The sequence below is a fragment of the Balaenoptera ricei genome, chromosome 7, assembly GCF_028023285.1.
Source record: "Balaenoptera ricei isolate mBalRic1 chromosome 7, mBalRic1.hap2, whole genome shotgun sequence".
NCBI lineage: Eukaryota > Metazoa > Chordata > Mammalia > Artiodactyla > Balaenopteridae > Balaenoptera > Balaenoptera ricei.
This window is the reverse complement of record NC_082645.1, coordinates 18,630,812-18,651,582: the sequence shown is the minus strand read 5'-3', so window position 1 is coordinate 18,651,582 and position 20,771 is coordinate 18,630,812. Positions and strand designations below refer to the sequence as shown.

The window sequence follows — 20,771 nt, the reverse complement described above, 5'->3', positions numbered from 1 at the left end:
TGTGGGATCTTAGTTCCCCGACCAGGGGTTGAACCTGGTTCTCCTGCAGTGGAAGCGCAGAGTCCTAACCACTGGACCGCCAGGGAAGTCCCTGGAGTCTTTAAGTGCGTGTGCACCTCAGTGTCTTCAGGAGAGGTAGAGAAGCTATGGGACTTGTAACTTCTGTTACCCAGGGCCAGAGAGCTACCATCCTTCCTGTTTGGGCATTTTACTTTTTAACAAAGAAATGAAAATAAATGGAATAGTTGACGTTTTAGGTCGTTTCTGTTTATTATGATTATATTTCCTAATGTTCAGCCACCCTTGATTCCCTGTGGTAAATCCTGCTTAGTCTTTGTGTATTCACAGTATGATACTTGTTTTGAATTTGTTTTATATTTGTGTTCATTAGTGAGATTGTACTCATTTGACACTTTTTGAGGATATATTTATCAAGTTTGATGTCCCTCCCCCCGCCACCGCACTGCACGGCTTGTGGAATTTTAGTTCCGCGACCAGGGATTGAACCCTAGCCCTCAGCAGTGAGAGGGTGGAGTCCTAACCACTGGACTGGCAGGAATTCCCGATGTTGATTTCTTTTTTTATAAATTTATTTATTTTACTTATATTTATTTTTGGCTGTGTTGGGTCTTTGTTGCTGCGCACAGGCTTTCTCTAGTTGCACCGCGTGGGCTTCTCATTGCCATCTTGTTGCGGAGCATAGGCTCTAGGCGCGCGGGCTTAGTAGTTGTGGCTCGTGAGCTCTAGAGTGCAGCAGACTCAGTAGTTGTGCACAGGCTTAGTTGCTCCGCGGCATGTGGGATCTTCCTGGACCAGTGCTCGAACCCGTGTGCCCTGCATTGGCAGGCGGATTCTTAAGCACTGTGCCACCAGGGAAGCCCTCGATGTTGATTTTTTAAACTGTATTTGTCTTTCAGTATTGTGGGGGTCTGTCCTTCGAATCGTGGGGTCTGTCAGGATTAGCTGGGAGCCTCTCAGCCTTGCTCTCCCACAGAGAGCAACTTTATTTTATCCCTTTATGTAGTATTTAATTAAATTACACTAACAAAGTGTTATTGGGAATAAATACAATTGTACGTTTGACTTGTGGTCAACACAACAAGAGGGGTGTGCAGGCAGGCCCAAGAGTGGTGTGCAGTGGGCCATGGGCCCAGTTGCTGTGTTTTATAAAGGAAGCAGTGGAGCTTTCGCTCTGTGTTTAGTAATTAGTGGAAGCAGTATCATTGTGCCCAAACTAGCAAGGGTTAGGACTTTATCATTCATTCAGTTAAAACAAGAAGAAAACTCAGCTTTCCATTTCTTAATTGCTTCTCTATCAAGCTGAAGTAGAAACTAGATTTCATTTGGTCAGTAACCACCTGTGTAGTGTCAGCTATATACATTAGTGGTCTAGATTGTTGTGTGTTATTGGCTATGTTGATTATTTGCAGACATTTAGAAGTTTTATTTAGATGTACAGTTATTTTTACTCCAATAACTTGTATTTTTTAGGTCAGGTGTGGTCTTGGGGAGATGGTGACTATGGGAAATTGGGCAGAGGTGGTAGTGACGGCTGCAAAACACCAAAGCTGATTGAGAAGCTTCAAGACTTGGATGTTGTCAAAGTCCGATGTGGAAGTCAGTTTTCTGTTGCCTTGACAAAAGATGGCCAGGTTTATTCATGGGGAAAAGGTGACAACCAGAGACTTGGACATGGAACAGAGGAACATGTTCGTTACCCCAAACTCTTGGAAGGATTGCAAGGTGAGTGCAAAATGTAAACTTTTGAAACCATTTGAGGCAGTTGTCTTTAGTAATCTTTTAAAGTTTGCAGGTATTTTTCTTTACCTGACATCCGTGAATGACACATCATTAGAAGCTTTTATCCACATTTGGATAGGTATAGATAATAAGTGGAAAGTGGTTTGTCTGTATTAAAAAGTGACCTAGAATTATTCTTATCAAATTTAATTTAAACTTTTAAATTTTACCTGTGTTGGAGAGTTCTTTTTGTTTGTTTGTTTTTTCTTTTTTATTGGAGAGTTCTTTTTTGTGGCAAGTACCCATTCATTACTCATTAAGCTGGCCTCAGTGAGATTAACTTCTGTTTGGTGAGGTCGTCTGCTTGCTGTGGATATGCATGGTGTTATGGGAGCAAAGAGGGAGATGGGGTTGGGTCAGCCTGGAGTGTTCTTGTTTGAACTTATCCTTGATGGATGAATCTTCTTGTTTGGTTTCAAGGGTGTCCAGCATGCATTCTCAGCAGCTGGGAGGAATGGGAGCCAAGGCACGTAGGTGTGATTTACAGGTGCTTTCTGAAGTATGGGAGAGCTTGGTGATAAGTGTACCAGGTGGGGCCTGTAGTGCTTTATCTCTACACTACAGGGGGTGGGCAGGCTATTTTTTAATGGACCAGACTCTATGTATAATTTTAGGTTTGAGGGCCTTGTGCTGTCTCTCCTAACTACTCAGTCCTGCTGTTGTAGCCCCAAAGCAGCCAAAGACAATATGAAAACAAATGCGCCTGTGTTCCAATACACCTTTATTCACAGAAACAGGCCTTGGGCTGCATTTGACACAAGGGATGAAGTTTGTTGGATTGCTGTGCTGGATTCTCCTTTATGTTTTTGCTTTTTTGTCAAGGGAGTTTGGAAGTGAGCCTTTTAATTGGGACTTGCCAGTTCCTTTCCCCAGCATTTTTATTTTAAAGCATGTTAACACTTTGGTGATTAGAAGTTTTGTGTGCTCATCTGGTGTTTATTATTTTCTAAGCATCTGAGATCAGTTATAGAGTAATACAATTGGTTGTTTATTATGGAGCTGTATTTGAATTTTATTTGCCTTCTTGTTTATATTCCTTTCATTTAGTAGAGGAAATCAACTTCCTCAGCGACATTAATTAGATACAGAGGTAGCGTACTATGAGAGTATTTAAGTGACTGTTGATACGTACAGTCATTTGGTAGTTTTTAAAATAGTCTCTTTGGATAGAATTGTTTCTCTTACTATAGTAGAGTTCTTTCAGCTGAATTATTTTTTATGTTGACATGTCTGAAAACACCCCTTGTGTTGGTCATGTTAGATCTACTAATAAGCAAAAATACAGTACTTTGCTAACACTATTTAAGTAGAGAAAATATATTTTACACTTACATCATTTAACTTTGGAGAGAAACAGATTTTGTTTAACTTTGGAGAGAAATAGATTTTGTTTTAGAAAACTTTCTACTGAAAAGTGTATTTTGACTTTCACCAAGATAGACCCAGCCTGGGCCATAAAACACGCCTTAACAAATTTAAAAGAAGAGAAATCAAACAATGTCTCCTCTCAGACCACAATGGAATTGACTAGAAATCAGTAACAGAAAATTAGCTGGAAAAATCTCAAAATACATAGAGATAAAACAGTACACTTTCAAATAACACATAGGTCAAAGAAGAAATCACAATAGAAATTTTAAAATATTTTGAACTAAATGAAAATGGAAATACAACTTTTGAAGATTTGTGGGAGGCAGTGAAAGCTTAGACGGAAATTTATAACATCGAATGGATATATTAGAAAAGAAGAAAGATCTAAAATCAGTAATCTTTCTGTACAGCAAAGGAAGCCATCAAAGAAATGAAAAGGCAACCTATGAAATGGGAGGAAATATTTGTAAGTCATATATTTGATAAGGAGTTAATATCCAAAATATATAAAGAACTCGTACAACTCAACAGCAAAAAAACCCAAATGATCTGATTAAAAAATGGGCAGAGGATCTGAATAGTCATTTTTCCAAAGAAGACATAACGATGGCCAACAGGTACATGAAAAGATGTTCAGCATCACTAATCATCAGTGAAATACATTTAAAAACAGTGAGATATCACCTCATACCTGTTAGAATGTCTGTTACCAAAAAGACAAGAAATAACAAGAGTTGGCAAGGATGTAGAGAAAAGGGAACCTTTGTGCACTGTTGGTGGGACTGTAAATTGGTGGAGCCACTCTGGAAGACAGTATGGAGGTTCCTCAAAAAATAAAAATAGAAATACCATGTGATCCAGCCATTCCAATTCTGGGTATCAAAAACACTAACTTGAAAAAATATCTGCATCCCCATGTTCATTGCAACATTATTCACAATAGCTAAGACATGGATACAACCAAAGTGTCCATTGATGGATGGCATATAAAGAAAATGCATACACACACACACACACACACACACACACACACACTCAGACACTATGAAAGGCTGGTTCAGTGTTAAAAAAAAATCAGTTAATGTAATCTATCAAATTGACAGATGAAAGAAGAAAAATCACATGATCATATCAATAGGTGCAGACAAAGCTTTTGACAAAATCCAGCACCCATTCATGATTAAAAAAAACTTTCAGTAAACTAGGAATAAAGGAGACTTCCTCAACTTGATAAAGACAACCTATAAAAATCCTACAGCTAATGTCATACTTAATGGTGAGAAACGCAAAGCCTTTCCACTAAGATCAGATACAAGGAAAGGATGTCCCGTCTCACCATTCCTTTTCAAAGTTATACTGGAAGTTTTAGCTAATGCAGTGAGACAAGAAAAGGAAATAAAAGCTATACAGATTGAGAAGGAAGAGATAAAACTGTCTTTGTTCACAAATGACATGATTGTTGATGTGGAAAATTTGAAAGAATTGACCAAAAAACCCTCCTGGAACTAACAAGGTTGCAAGATGGTTGCAAGATGGTTACTATGCCAAAGTTAATTGTTTTCTTATATACAAGCAGCAAACAAATGGAATTGAAATTAAATACACAATACCTTTGTATTAGCATCCAAAGAATGAAATACATAGGTATAAATCTAACAAAATATGTGTGAGATCTGTATGAGGAAAACTACAAAACTGATGAACGAAATCAAAGAAGAACTTTATAAATGGAAAGATATTCTATGTTCATTGATAGGAATACTGAATATTGCCAAGATGTCAGTTCTTTCCAACTTGATCAATAGAGTCAATGCAATCCCAATCAAAATCCTAGCAATTTATTTTATGGATATCAAAAAACTGAGTCTAAAGTTTGTGTGGAGAGGTGAAAGACCCAGGATAGCCAACACAAAATTAAAGGAGAAGAATGAGTGGGAAGACTGATACTGCCCAACTTCAAGACTTAACTGTAAAGCTACAGTGATCAGGACAGTATGGTATTGGCTAAAGTATGAACTAATAGATCATTGGAACAGAAGAGAGAGCTCGGAAATAGATCTACATAAATGTACTTAAGTGATCTCTGACCAGAGGAGCAAAAGCAGTACAATGGAGCAAAGATCGTCATTTCAACAAATGATGTTGGAACAACTGGACAGCCATGTGTAAAAAAATAAATAATAATGGGAGGCTAAACATCTGTTGGGGTAGGGAGTATATGGGAAATCTCTGCCTTCTCCTCAGTTTTACTGTGAACCTAAAACTGCTCTAAAAACATAGAGTCTTTTTAAAAAAGAATGCACTTTACATGGTTGTACATTGGGACAGGAGAATATGATCTAGTAGTTAATTAAAAATACACTTGTCTTTTTCTGAATGAAAATCTGAATAAGGATGAGAAAAATGAACAGATCCATTTCATACCCTAGCATTATTTTATTTGCAGGCTGTAGGGCTTAATAAATTGTAGCTAGTAAAACACAACAGGGGTTTTAGTAATGTACACAAGGCAGATGAATTGTGAATAATATTAAAGCAATGAATTATCCTTTAGAAATTGACATTAAATGCCTTCTGACCTGAGTGTCCTAAAGTAAATATCTTTATTGCAACAGAAGTCATAGGCGTGAACCTGTATCTGCATCCCTCTTTCCTCCCAGGGAAGAAGGTGATTGATGTAGCTGCAGGCTCCACCCACTGCCTGGCCCTGACTGAGGACAGTGAGGTCCACAGCTGGGGGAGCAATGACCAGTGCCAGCACTTTGACACCTTGCGTGTGACCAAGCCAGAACCTGCTGCGCTGCCAGGACTGGATACCAAACACATAGTTGGGATTGCCTGCGGACCTGCCCAGGTACTGAGTAGATGGCTTGGTGTTTTGTAGAATTTTGGTTTCCTGATGTTCATTGCTAGTATGTAGAAGTACCATTGACTTGTGTGTTTAGTCCTTATATCCTGTAGTTGTACTAAACTCATTTATTAGTTCTAGGAGCTTCGCTGTGATTCCTTGGGGTTTTCTTCAGAAACAGTTCTGTTGTCTGTACATAGAGACAGTTTTATTTTACAATACGTATGCCTTTTCTTTCTTTTCCTTGCCTTATTGCACTGGCCAGGACTTCCAATATGATGTTGAGTAAGAGTAGGGGGGGTGCATCCTTGCCTTGTTCCTGATTGTAAGGGGAAGGCATTCAGTCTTTCACCATTAACTGTGACGTTAGCTGTATGTTTTTTTGTTTGTTTATTTGTTTTTGGTCGATGCCTTATTAAATTAAGGATGTTTCCTTTAACTACTACTTTTTTCAAGTTTTTCTTTTTTTTAAATCCTGAGTGATTTTAAACTATGTCAGATGCTTTTTCTTCTCATGTGATATGATCACGTTTTCCTTCTTTAGTCTGTTTATATAGTGGAATACATTGATTGATTTTCAAATATTGACCAAACCTTGTGTTTTTGAGATAATCCCCACCTGGTCATGGTGTATTATTCTTCTTTTTATATTGTGGGATTTGATTTGCTAATACATTGTTGAGGATTTTTCTGTCAGAACTCTTCAGAGATAGTAGTTTGTGGTTTTTTTAGGGCTTTCTTGTCTGACTTTTTATCCGGGTAAAACTGGCCTCATAAAAAGTGTTGGCAAGTGTTCCATCCTCTTCTGTTTTCTGGAATGAGTTGTGTAGAATTAGTGTTGTTTCTTCGTTAAATATTTTTCTATGAATCCATAGGAGCCTGGGGATTTCTTTCTCAAAAGATTTTTAACCACAAATTCAATTTCTTTAATATAGAATTATTCAGTGTTTCCTCTTGGGTGAGTGTTCCTGGTTTGTGGCACTCAAGGTATTGTTCCATTTCATCTAAGTTACCCAGTTTTTATGTATAAAGTTTTCCTTATTAGTGTTCTCTTATTGACCTTTTGAAGTCTTTGGGTCTGCAGTGATATCCCTTCTTTCATTCCTGATATGGGTAATTTGCATCTTTTCTCTTTGCCAGTTTTGCTAGATGTTTATCCATTTTGTTGATCTTTTCAAAGAACTAGCTTTTAGTTTCATTAATTTTCCCCTTGTTCTTTTGCTTTCAATTTCACTGGTTTCTCCTCTTGTCCCCCTTTTCACTCTTCAGCTTGCTTTGGCATTACTTTACTGTTTTCTTAGTTTCTTCAGGAGGAAGCTTAGGTTGTTGACTTTAGACATTTCTTCTTTTGTAATAGATAAGTGCTTGATGCTATAAATTTTCCTCTAAGCAGTGCTTTAATTGCACCCACAAATCTTGATTATTTTCATTTTTGTTCAGTTCAAAATATTTTCTAATTTCTTTCATGAATTGCTCTTTGACCTATGGATTAAGTGTGTTGTTTAGTTTCAAAGTGTTTGGAGATCATTCTGTTATCTTTCTGTTACTGGTTTCTAGTTTAATTCCATTGTGGTTAGAGAATAAACTCTATGATTTCAATTCTTATAGATTTGATGATGTTTGTTTTATATCTCAGGATGTGTTCTCTTAGTGAATGTTCTGCATGTGTGCTTAAAAAGAGTATTTATTTTGCTGTTGATATATTTTGCCATTATTGGGTGAAGTGTTCTATAAATGTCAATTAGATCTAGTTCATTGATGGTATTGTTCAGTTTTTCTAGATCCTTGCTGATTTTCTGTCTGTTTGTTCTGTCTTCTTTTGGGGAGGGTGGTGTTGGTATCTCCAAGAATAATTGTGGATTTGTCCATTTCTCTTTTTGGTTCTGTCAGTTTTTTTTTTTTTTTTTTTAATGCTTTTGATCATTAAAAAAATTATGGTAAAACATACAGTGACGTTAAGTATATTCACAGTGTTGTGTTACCATCACTACTATCCATCTCCAGAACCTTTTCATCATCTCAAAGAGAAACTCTGTACCCGTTAAACAGTAACTCTCCATTTCTCCTCCCCTACCCCTGGTGACCTGAAATTTACTTTCTGTCTGTATGAATTTGCCTATTCAAGGTATCTCGTATAAGTGGAATCACATAATATTTGACCATTTGTGTCTGGCTTATTTCACTTAGCATAATATTTTCAATGTTGATTCATGTTGTAGCATGTATCAGAATTTTTTTTGTAAGGCTTAATAATAAAAATACGTAACTCCCACATTTTGTTCATCCATTCCTCCTTCAGTGGACACATGGGTTGTTTATCTCTTGGCTATTATGAATAATGCAGCTATGAGTATTAGTGTAGAAATATCTGTTTGAGTCCCTGCTTTTGGTTTTTTTCAGTATATATCTAGGAGTGGAATTGCTGGATCATTATGGTAACTCTGTTTAGATCTTTGTGGAACTGCCTTACTGTTTTTCCACAACAGCTGCATGATTTTTACATTCCCACCAGATACACACAAGGGTTTCAATTTTTCTACATCCTTGTCAACACTGGTTATTTTCCTTTTTCTTGTTTTTTTTAGGGCCATCCCAGTGGGTATGAAGTGGTATCACATTGTGGTTTGATTTGCACTTCCCAAATGGGAAAGATGTTGAGTATCTTTTCATGTGCTTATTGACCATTCGTATATCTTTTCTGGAGAAATGTATTCAAGGTCTTTGCCCATTTTTGAATTAGAGTTTTTTTTTGAGTTGTAACAGTTCTTGTTATATTGTGGATATTAATCCCTTATCAGGTATATGATTTACAACTGTTTTTTCCCCATTCTGTGGTTTTCTTTTTATTCTGTTGATAGTGTTCTTTTATGCACAAAAGTTTTAGTTTTTCTTCTGTTGTCTGTTCTTTTGGTGTCATATATATCTGAGAAATCCATGGTCATGTAGATTTTCCAGTCTTTTTTTCTAATAGCTTCATAGTTTTAGGTCTAATATTTAGGTCTCTGATCCATTTTGACTTTATTGTCATATATGGTGTAAGATAAGGATCAAATAGATTCTTTTGCAGTTTTCCCAGCACCGTTTAAAGAAAACATTATTCTTTCCCCATTGAATGGTCTTGGCACTTGTCGAAATCATTTGACCATATAGGCAAGGGTTTATTTATGGACTCTCTATTATATTTCATTGGTCTGTAAGTGTGTCTTTATGCCAGACCCACACCATTTTGATTACTGTAGCTTTGTAGTGAGTTTTGAATTAGGAATTGAGTCTTTTTCTAACTTCGTTATTCCTTTTCAATATTCCTTTGGTTATTTGGGGTACCTTGAGATTCCACATGAATTTTAGGATGGGTTTATCAATTCTTGTCTTAAGTATTTTGAAACTCTTTTGTTTGATGCATACGCATTTTGGATTGTTCGGTTGTCTTGGTGAATTGACCCTTTAATTGTTGTTCAGTGTCCCCACCTTATCCCTGTTTTTCCTTGCTCTGAAGTCTCTTTTGTCTGATTTTAATGTAGGTACTCCAGTTTTATTTTCATTTAATTAGTGTTTGAGTACTATAACTTTTCCATTCTTGTACTTGAAAAAAATTTAAGGAGTCTATATTTTAGTCCCTTTGCCTTTCCATTAAAATTTAGAATAATCTAAATCTACCTTACATTTGCAAAAATATCTTGCTTAGATTTTGGTAGGGTTTGTGTTCAACCTGTTATCAGTTTGCGGAGAATTGACATTTTTGCTACATTGAGTCTTCTAATCTATTAAAATGTTATGTCTAAACATTTATTTGCATCTTCGTGATTTCATTTATCAGTGTTTTCAGCATACAAGTCCTGTCCATGTTTTGTTAAATTTATATCTTTAACTTTTAACCCACCTGTCTCATCTGTATAGTGAACTTCTTGGATGCTATGTATAGTTGCATTTTTTTTATCCTTGTCAATCTTTTAATTGGTGTATTTAGATCATTTACATTTACTGTAATTGACATGTATAGATAAAGGTCTTCCATTTTATTGTTTGGCTTTTGTCTGTTTTCAATGATTTGTTCCTCTATTTTGCTTCTTTTGTTTTTTGGGGGGATAAATGAACATTTATTTTAGTATTTCATTTACCTTTATTTATTTTGAATTTGACTATTTCTTTTTATAGGTTTTTTTTTTGTGGTTGCTCTAGGAATTACTGTATACTACATAACTCTTTGCAGGCTACCTTAGAATCAGTATTTTACTACTTTAATTGGAATGTAGAAACCTGTTGTTTAATTTCTAAGTGCTTGGAGATTTTTCCAGTTATTTATATCTAATTTATTCTTATTGATTTCTAGTTTCTGTTCTTGGTTGTCGGCTTAATTTTATTATGTTATGAGATCATACGCTATATGATTTCAGTTCTTTTAAACAGTTAAAATTATTTTATGTCTTAAATATGGTTTATCATGGTGAATGTTCCTTGCATCCTTGAAAATTATGTGTATTTTGCTCTTTGGGTGAAGTGTTTTTATAAGCGTCATTTTTATCTCGTTCATTGATGGTTTTGTCCATTTCTTTTAAATCCTTACTAATTTTCTGTCTACTTGTTCTGTCTGTTATTAGGAGGGTAGTTTTGATATCTTCAACTACATTTGTGGATTTATCTGTTACTCTTTCATTTCTCTCAGATTTTACTTTCATGTGTTTTATGGTTCTGTTGTTAGGGGTATATACATTCATTATTGTTCTGTCTTCTTTGTGAATTGAACCTTTTATCATTATATAGTGTCCCTCTTTAGCCCTGGTAATTTCCTTCCTCTGAAGTCTACTTTGATATTAATAAGCCACTTTCCATCCCTTTACTAAGCCACTTTTATCTTTATATTTAAGGTAGATTTCTTGTAGAGACTGTAGAGTTAGGTTCTGTTTTCCTACATCCTGATGATTTCTGTTTGTTTTTATGTTCAGACCCATTTAAATTTAATGTCTACCATTGTTTGTTTTTTGTTTGCTCTCATCTTTTTGTTTCTTTATTGTTTCCTGACTCTTTTGGGGTTAGTTGAATAGCTTTTAGTGTTTAATTTTAGCTTATTGAGTTGCTTAATTTTGATAGTGAAAAGATTTTTGAAAAACTTTTTACCTGTTTATTTGTGGCAAATGAGATGGGGTAGTGAAATGAGAGAAAATTGGAAACTGTTAGCATGTGAGTTAGATAAGTGAAGGTGCTTGTGCATTTGGGACAATCAGGGATGAATGAGAAGTAACTTAGGGCATCTTCGTCATTCATAACAGTGAATCTCTCGTGTAGAACAGGCTGATCGCTGAACGTGTAGATTCATTTTAGGTTCTTGTGTTTCTTCCATAGAGTTTTGCTTGGTCATCTTGTTCTGAGTGGTCCATTGGCCTCCGTGTCCCTTTTGTGGTGGACATCTGCTCAATGACTTTTGAGCAGTTAGACCTCCTACTACGGCAAGTGAGTGAGGGGATGGATGGCACTGCTGACTGGCCCCCACCCCAAGAGAAAGAGTGTATGGCTGTGGCAACACTGAATCTTCTACGACTTCAGGTATTAATGATTTTCTTTCCTTTCCCTCATTTTATAAGTGTCTTACGCGTTTGTAATGATGTTTATGCATATTAAAGGGTATGGGGTTTAGCCTGTTAAATGAACTGCTAATGAAAATTTTAAAGTGTTTTAAAGTCAGATTATGATGGAGTGTAATGTGTATGAGGCTTAAAAAAATTCAGTCTAGTTATTTTGCGCTTACCCTGGAAGTCAGTCTCTGCATGCAGGTAAGAGCGTATCTGGACTGTGTTACTACTGCTAAATTCAGCTTGTTGGCATTCATCAGGGAGTCGGTCTTGGATTTCCTGTTGCTGTGTGTGGAGAGGTGACTGGGTGAGACGGTAGGTGACTGGGGGATCAGCTGGAGGTGGTCACCAGCCTCTGCTCTGGACTGAGAGGGGAGCCCCATTCAGGAAGCTCTGTGTCCTCCACGAGTACCTCCGCATCCTCAGGGGGAAGGTTAAGTTTAAATGTCAGAAGAAGAAAAGCTACAAAAATTTTTTTCCTGTTTTTTTTTTTTTTTAAGTAGAACTGTAGCTTAAAATCTTCGATCATCGTGTTTTTCTTTGTAATAAAACCCTGTGACTTAATGTTAAGAGAACAGTTTTTCTCACCAAAGTAATTTTCCCCCTTTATAATGTGAGGGTTTCTGTGTGACCCATCATGTACCCCTTCTGTTCCCTCCCCTTTTTTGTCTTGGCTTCCAGAAAGCACAGCACTGAATGTAATGTTTAGTTGCAAAATGGAATTAGCAGAAGTTTGGAGAGTACCTCCCTTCCCCAGAAGTCTTCTGTAGGAGCTCATTTAGCAGGACATTTGTGGTGTAGTATCCTAGTCATGGATCCGCCCAGTTTTTTGTTGCTTCCCGTGGTCTTGTAGTGACATTGCTGCTCTGGTCAGTGCTGTGGAGAAAGACCTTGTACATGTCCTAGGCTCTATTTCATTTGGTCCATATTTGCCTCATGCCATATGTTTTTCCACTGCTTTGTTCTGTCTGTCGAGGTCTTTGTTTTAGTTGTGTCTTTTTAAAAAATTGACTCATAAAGCTCAGTTCTTAAAAAGAATACAATTTGAGAGTCTTTATTCACTATGTGGATTTAATCTTTTACAATTATTGTGATTACTAATGTATTTGAATTCAGTCTTGTGTAAGTTTGTTCATCATTTTGTTATCTTTTGAACAAATTTCTAAAAATTTTTTTTCCTTTCAAATCCGTTTAATTGTTCCTAAGTTTTGAAATTTTGATTTCTGGACATTAATCATGTTACAAAAAAATTTAAATATTTGTTAATTCCACAGTGTTAAGTTAATCAAGTACTTCTCTTCCTGAAAAATATAGGGGTTATAGGATGCATTCAACCTAAACTCCCCTTTCCATCTTCAATATTTGAATTGTTCCATAGTCTGTTGTTACATTGACTCCAAGGCCCAGTTTTCTTGTGTGTGCTGCTAAAAGAAAAACGCTCCAAATTGCAATGTGTAAGATACATTCTGATTTTAGAGTTGTTAAGATGTGAAAGAAAATACCTCTTAGGATTGGTGAAATATAGTAATTATTTTTAAACTTTCCCTCAATTATCATCATAATCATTTTTTAAGAGGACATACTCAGATATATAGTCCTTTTTTTTTTTTTAAACCAATTTGTTTTGTCATTGTTAACTTACATCACCTCCCTCCTGGGTACCTCCTTCAGTAAATTTCTTCCTTAAGGTCTGTGAATTACAACCTCTGAAAACTTTGTTCCCATTAACACCTCTTAAGATAATTTAATGGGGCTTAGCTTTTTAGGTTATATGTAATTTTATAAGCACTTTGAAGATGTTCTGCCATCTTTTGACCTTTATTTTTGCCAATGAGAAATCTTATGTTAGTGCAATTGTTGTTTCTTTGTAGCTAATTTGTCTTTCTCTTTGGTAGCCTTTTAGATTTTTGTCTTTGTTTTATAATTTTAATACATTATGTCTAGGTCAGGATTTATTCTTGTATATATAATTTGAGATTATGATTCTGAATCAATCTGAGATTACTTATCTTTGTTAAGTTTTGAAAAATCTTCACTATTTACCATTGAAATTGCTCTCTCCTTTTTTTCTACCTTTCCCCTTGGAAATGTCCTACTAAATGCATGTTGAACTTTCTCATTTTATTTTCCCAAGTATCACAACTTCTTTGATATTTTAAAATCTGTTTATCCTTTTTAATGCTCACTTTTTAATCTTTCTGTTCTGCTTTCTGGGTCGTTTACTCAGCACTCTCTTTCAGTTCACGAATCATTTAGCTGAATGTTCCATATTGTTGAATTGTCTGTTTACTTAAAAAATTTATGTGATCACTGCTTTATACATATTGATTGAATCATCAAATCCCTGTGCCAGCCCTCTGGGAGGTGGGACCCTCCATCTGTATTTGAACAGCTGGGGAGGCGCGAAGTTCAGGAATGTTGCCCAGGTTGGGTACCCAGTGCACAAAGGTTTAGGGCTGGAACCTGGGGCCCAGGCTCTTCACTCCTCTGCCTTGAGGTGTTTATTCCTGTAGCTGTTTTTTTCATTTTCAGAATTTATATTTTTGGTGTTTTCCAAGGCTTTCGTTTGCTCATTATATTCTCGTCTTCTGGCTTCTGTTCCTTCCTTGATCTCTAAGAACATTTACTTATTTTATGGATTGATTCCAATTTTTTAAATTGCTAAAATCTGTTGGGACATGCATTTTGCCTCTTACCCTGTCTGTGACACTTCTTTGTGGTGACCTAGTATGGCTTGTCCTTTTTGACTACGAGGCCACTCTTAGGGGAGGGTTTGTGGAGTGTCCCTTTGCCCTTGGCTGTGGAGATGTCCTCAGAGGGCAGTTTTGTACTTGTGTCTGTGAGGTTCCATTGAGTTCCTCGGGCTCTTGATGAGTTTTGGTGTTAAGTTCTTGACGTGTGATATCCATACCTATATGGTTGGTATAAATTTGATTTCACATCTGCTCACAGGGCAGGCCGGGTCTCTGATTCACTGTGGGGGTCTCTTTGTGCCCAAAGCCTTGTGTGGGTAGTATGTTGCCCTCAGGCCCTGGCTGGCTGACAGGAAGCTCAGGTTCAGTGGGCTGTCCTGAGCATTTTTGTGTCTCAGAAGGCTTTGATCTGCTCTCTGAGCCCAGAACCCCTTGGCTCCTGCTGTGTGTGTCTGTGTGTCTCAAGAGCCAAACCAGAACTTTCCCTTGTATACTTTTCCTTGTATACCCTCAGCTTGGCTGTCTACTCTTTTAATAGTTTTTTGGTTATATTATATTCACTATTTCTGTGTTTGGTGCGGGTGCTTAGGGGTGGGGTAGAGGTTGCTGTTTCCACAGGGTTCAACCTCTTTGTTGATCTTGAGCTTTTCCACATACATAGAGTTGGGTTTAAAAAATTCCTTTTATAGAATACCTTACCATGGATTCTCAACTACTATAGGTGAAAAATTTTTAGTATGGTTAAAAAAAATACCTGTACTGGAAGTTTTACCTTTATTATTTGAGTAAACCTCAATTTGAGGTATTACTTCATCTTTAATAAGATTTGGAAAGCATTTGTTTTTAGGGCTTCTAAGTGACAATTGTTTTTCTCCTTTCAGTTGCATGCTGCCATCAGTCACCAGGTTGACCCAGAATTCCTTGGTTTAGGTCTGGGCAGCGTCCTCCTCAACAGCCTGAAGCAGACGGTGGTGGCCCTGGCCAGCAGCGCGGGCGTGTTGAGTACTGTGCAGGTGGCCGCCCAGGCTGTGTTGCAGAGCGGGTGGTCGGTGCTGCTGCCCACTGCTGAGGAGCGGGCCCGGGCACTCTCTGCTCTCCTGCCCTGTGCAGGTGGGCTGGGGCTAGGAGCAGGGGTCGGGTGGGGTTGGCCCAGGAGGGGGTGCCGGGGGGGGATGGTGCTTGCCTCACATTGGGAAAAACACTTTACCTTTTCTAGTTTCAGGCAATGAAGTTAACATAAGTCCAGGTCGTCGATTCATGATTGATCTTCTTGTGGGCAGCTTGATGGCTGACGGAGGCTTAGAATCAGCCTTAAATGCAGCCATTACTGCAGAAATCCAGGTATGGTCCTAGGAGAGTGTGTGTGTGTGTGTGTGTGTGTGCGCGTGTGCATGCGCACGCGCTGATGGAGGTGATTTTACTCCCCAGTGAGCTGAGACTGACACTTTGCCAGAATTATTAAAGAAAAACTTTGAAACATAAAACTTTTAGTAACATCCAAATATTTCTGTAATTAAAATTCTTTTACTAGTTTAATAAAATATTGAGTTATTATTAAGTATGATAAAATGTACCCACTTTAAATGTCTATTTAAATGAATTTGACAGGTACCCCAATCATAATATAAATCACTTCCATCACCCCAGAATCTAGTGCCTTTCTGCCCCTTTGCATTTGAAGTTAGGACACTTTCTTGCCTCCCCCAGATGATGTTAATTTTGCCAGTTTTGATTGTCACATAAATGGAATCATACAGTATATACTCATTTGTGTCAGCTTTATGTTGCCTTGATAATGATTTTCAGATTCACCTGTGTTGGATGTAGTGTTACGTTGTTTGTCTTTTTTTTTTTTTTTTTACTAAGGAACTATTTCTTTTCGTATTAGATTTTTTTTTAATTGGGGTATAGTTGTTTTACAATGTTGTGTTAGTTTCTGCTGTACAGCAAAGTGGAGTTCCCTGTGATATACAGCAGGTTCTCATTAGTTATCTATTTTATACATATTAGTGTATATATGTCAACCCCAATCTCCCAATTCATCCCACCACCACCACCCGCCTTCCCCCCTTGGTGTCCATACGTTTGTTCTCTACATCTGTGTCTCTATTTCTGCCTTGCAAACCAGTTCGTCTGTACTATTTTTCTAGATTCCACATATATGTGTTAATATACGATATTTGTTTTTTTCTTTCTGACTTACTTCACTCTGTGTGACAGTCTCTAGGTCCATCCACGTCTCTACAAATGACCCAATTTCGTTCCTTTTTATGGCTGAGTAACATTCCGTTGTGTATATGTACCACATCTTCTTTATCCATTTGTCTGTCAGTGGACATTTAGGTTGCTTCCCTGACCTGGCTATTGTAAATAGTGCTGCAGTGAACATTGGGGTACATGTGTCTTTCTGAATTATGGCTTTCTCAGGGTATATGCCCAGTAGTGGGATTGCTGGGTCATATGGTAATTCTATTTTTAGTTTTTTAAGGAACCTCCATACACTGTTCTCTGTAGTGGCTGTATCAATTTACATTCCCACCAACAGTGCAAGAGGGTTCCCTTTTCTCCACACCCTCTCCAGCATTTATTGTTTGTGGATTTTCTGATTAGGCCCATTCTAACTGGTGTGAGGTGATACCTCATTGTAGTTTTGATTTGCATTTCTCTAATAATTAGTGATGTTGAGCAGCTTTTCATGTGCTTCCTGGCCATCTGTATGTCTTCTTTGGAGAAATGTCTATTTAGGCCTTCTGCCCATTTTTGGATTGGGTTGTTTGTTTTTTTGATATTGAGCTGCATGAGCTGTTTATATATTTTGGAGATTAAGCCTTTGTCAGTTGATTCGTTTGCAATATTTTCTCCCATTCCGAGGGTTGTCTTTCATCTCGTTTATACTTTACTGTGCAAAAGCTGTTAAGTTTCATTAGGTCCCATTTGTTTACTTTTGTTTTAATTGCATTACTCTAGGAGGTGGGTCAAAAATGATCTTGCTGTGTTTACGTCAAAGCGTGTTCTTCCTATGTTTTCCTCTAAGAGTTTTATAGTGTCTGGTCTCACATTTAGGTCTTTAATCCATTTTGAGTTTATTTTTGTGTATGGTGTTAGGGAGTATTCTAATTTCATTCTTTTACATGTAGCTGTCCAGTTTTCCCAGCACCACTTATTGAAGAGACTGTCTTTTCTCCATTGTATATCCTTGCCTCCTTTGTCATAGTTTAGTTGACCATAGGTGCGTGGGTTTATCTCTGGGCTTTCTATCCTGTTCCATTGATCTGTATTTCTGTTTTTGTGCCAGTACCGTATGGTCTTGATTACTGTAGCTTTGTAGTATAGTCTTAAATTCAGGGAGTCTGATTCCTCCAGCTCCATTTTTTTTTTTTCTCAAGATTGCTTTGGCTATTCGGGGTCTTTTTTGTCTCCATACAAATTTTAAGATTTTTTTGTTCTAGTTCTGTAAAAAATGCCACTGGAAATTTGATAGGGATTGCATTGAATCTGTAGATTGCTTTGGGTAGTATAGTCATTTTCATGGTAGATTCTTCCAATCCAAGAACATGGTATATCTCACCATCTGTTTGTGTCATCTTTGATTTCTTTCATCAGTGTCTCACAGTTTTCTGAGTACAGGTCTTTTACCTCCTTAGGTAAGTTTATTCTTAGGTATTTTATTCTTTTTGTTGCTATGGTGAATGGGATTGTTTCCTTAATTTGTCTTCCTCATCTTTCGTTGTTAGTGTATAGGAATGCAAGAGATTTCTGTGCGTTAATTTTGTATCCTGCAACTTTACCAAATTCAGTGATTAGCTCTAGTAGTTTTCTGGTGGCATCTTTAGGATTTTCTATGTATAGTGTCATGTCATCTGCAAACAGTGAGAGTTTTACATCTTCTTTTCCAATTTGTATTCCTTCCTTTTATTTCTTTTTCTTCTCTGATTGCCATGGCTAGGACTTCCAAAACTATGTTGAATAATAATGGTGAATAATAATCCTTGTCTTATTCCTGATCTTAGAGGAAATGCCTTCACTTTTTCACCATTGAGAACGATGTTTGCTGTGGGTTTGTCGTATATGGACTTATACGTATTATGTTGAAGTAGGTTCCCTCTGTGCCCACTTTCTGGAGGGTTTTTATCATAAATAGGTGTTGAATTTTGTCAAAAGCTGTTTCTGCATCTATTGAGATGAATGTATGGTTTTTATTCTTCAGTTTGTTAATGTGGTTTATCACATTGATTGATTTGCGTATATTGAAGACTCCATGCATCCCTGGGATAAATCCCACTTGATCATGGTATATGATCCTTTTAATGTGTTGTTGGATTCTGTTTGCTAGTATTTTGTTGTGGATTTTCGCATTTATATTCATCAGTGATATTGGTCTGTAATTTTCTTTTTTTGTCGTATCTTTGTCTGGTTTTGGTATCAGGGTGATGGTGGCCTCGTAGAATGAGTTTGGGAGTGTTCTTTCCTCTGCAGTTTTTTGGAAGAGTTTGAGAAGGATAGGTGTTAGCTCTTCTCTAAATGTTTGATAGAATTCACCTGTGAAGCCATCTGGTCCTGGAATTTAGTTTGTTGGAAGATTTTTAATCACAGTTTCAATTTCATTACTTGTGATTGCTCTGTTCATATTTTCTATTTCTTTCTGGTTCAGTCTTGGAGGGTTATACCTTTCTAAGAATTTGTCCATTTCTTCCAGGTTGTTCATTTTATTGGCATACAGTTGCTTGTAGTAGTCTCTTATGATGCTTTGTATTTCTGTGGTGTCTGTTGTAACTTCTCCTTTTTCATTTCTAATTTTATTGATTTGAGTCCTTTCTTTTTCTTGATGAGTCTGGCTAAATGTTTATCAATTTTTTTTATCTTCTCAAAGAACCAGCTTTTAGTTTTATTGATCTTTGCTGTTGTTTTCTTTGTTTCTATTTATTTCTGCTCTGATCTTTATGATTTCTTTCCTTCTGCTAACGTTGGGTTTTGTTCTTCTTTCTCTAGTTCCTTTAGGTGTAAGGTTAGATTGTTTATTTGAGATTTTTCTTGTTTCTTGAGGTAGGATTGTATTGCTATAAACTTCCCTCTTAGAAATGCTTTTGCTGCATCCCATAGGTTTTGGACCATCGTTTTTTCATTGTCATTTGTCTCTAGGTATTTTTTGATTTCCTCTTTGATTTCTTCAGTGATCTTTTGGTTATTTAGTAGCATATTGTTTAGCCTCCACGTGTTTGTGTTTTTTACATTTTTTTCCCTGTAATTTATTTCTAATTTCATAGTGTTGTGGTTGGAAAAGATTCTTAATATGATTTCAGTTTTCTTAAATTTACTGAGGCTTGATTTGTGACCCAAGATGTGATCTATCCTGGAGAATGTTCTGTGTGCACTTGAGAAGAAAGTGTAACCTGCTGTTTTCAGGTGGAATGTCCTATAAATATCAGTTAAATCTATCTGGTCTATTGTGTCATTTAAAGCTTGTGTTTCCTTATTAATTTTCTGTCTGGATGATCTGTCCATTGGTGTAAGCGAGGTGTTAAAGTCCCCCACTATTATTGTGTTACTGTCGATTTCCTCTCTTACAACTGTTAGTATTTGCCTTATGTATTGAGGTGCTCCTATGTCGGGTGCATATATATTTATAATTGTTACATTTTCTTCTTAGATTGATCCCTTGATCATTATGTAGTGTCCTTCCTTGTCTCTTGTAACGTTCTTTATTTTAAAGTCTATTTTATCTGATATGAGTGTTGCTACTCCAGCTTTTTTTGATTTCCATTTGCATGGAATATCTTATTCCATCCCCTCGCTTTCAGTCTGTATGTGTCCCTAGGTCTGAAGTGGGTGTCTTGTAGACAGCATATATACGGGTCTTGTTTTTGTATCCATTCAGCCGGTCTGTGTCTTTTGGTTGGAGCACTTAATCCATTAACATTTAAGGCAGTTATCGATATGTATGTTCGTATTACCATTTTCTTAATTGTTTTGGGTTTGTTTTTGTAGGTCCTTTTCTTCTCTTGTGTTTCCTACTTAGAGAAGTTCCTTTTGAATTTGTTGTAGAGCTGGTTTGGTGGTGCTGAATTCTCTTAGCTTTTGCTTGTCTGTAAAGCTTTTGATTTCTCTGTTGAATCTGAATGAGATCCTTGTTGGGTAGAGTAATCTTGGTTGTAGGTTCTTCCCTTTCATCACTTTAAATATATCGTGCCACTCCCTTCTGGCTTGTAGAGTTTCTGCTTAGAAACCAGCTGTTAACCTTATGGGAGTCCCCTTGTATATTATTTGTCGTTTTTCCATTGTTGCTTTTAATAATTTTTCTTTGTCTTTTTTAAAAAAAATTAGTTAATTTATTTTTGGCTGCGTTGGGTCTTCGTTGCTGTGTGCGGGCTTTCTCTAGTTGCGGCAAGCGGGGGCTACTCATTATTGCAGTGTGCAGGCTTCTTATTGCGGTGGCTTCTCTTGTTGTGGATCACGGGCTCTAGGCGAGCAGCCTTCAGGAGTTGTGGCTCGTGG

The 20,771-nt window shown here is 36.9% G+C and overlaps 1 protein-coding gene across 6 annotated transcripts in view; it reads left to right on the top strand.

Annotated features, from left to right (window-relative positions):
• The window catches only part of HERC2 (HECT and RLD domain containing E3 ubiquitin protein ligase 2), a 217,936-nt gene that overhangs the window by 52,515 nt on the left and 144,650 nt on the right, over positions 1 to 20,771 (top strand). For all 6 annotated transcript variants that reach the window (XM_059927751.1, XM_059927750.1, XM_059927749.1 and 3 more), the window contains exons 15-19: positions 1,492 to 1,743; positions 5,832 to 6,025; positions 11,360 to 11,560; positions 15,161 to 15,389; positions 15,496 to 15,620. In XM_059927751.1, coding sequence (XP_059783734.1) covers positions 1,492 to 1,743; positions 5,832 to 6,025; positions 11,360 to 11,560; positions 15,161 to 15,389; positions 15,496 to 15,620 — 1,001 coding nt within the window. The remainder of the gene's footprint in view (positions 1 to 1,491; positions 1,744 to 5,831; positions 6,026 to 11,359; positions 11,561 to 15,160; positions 15,390 to 15,495; positions 15,621 to 20,771) is intronic.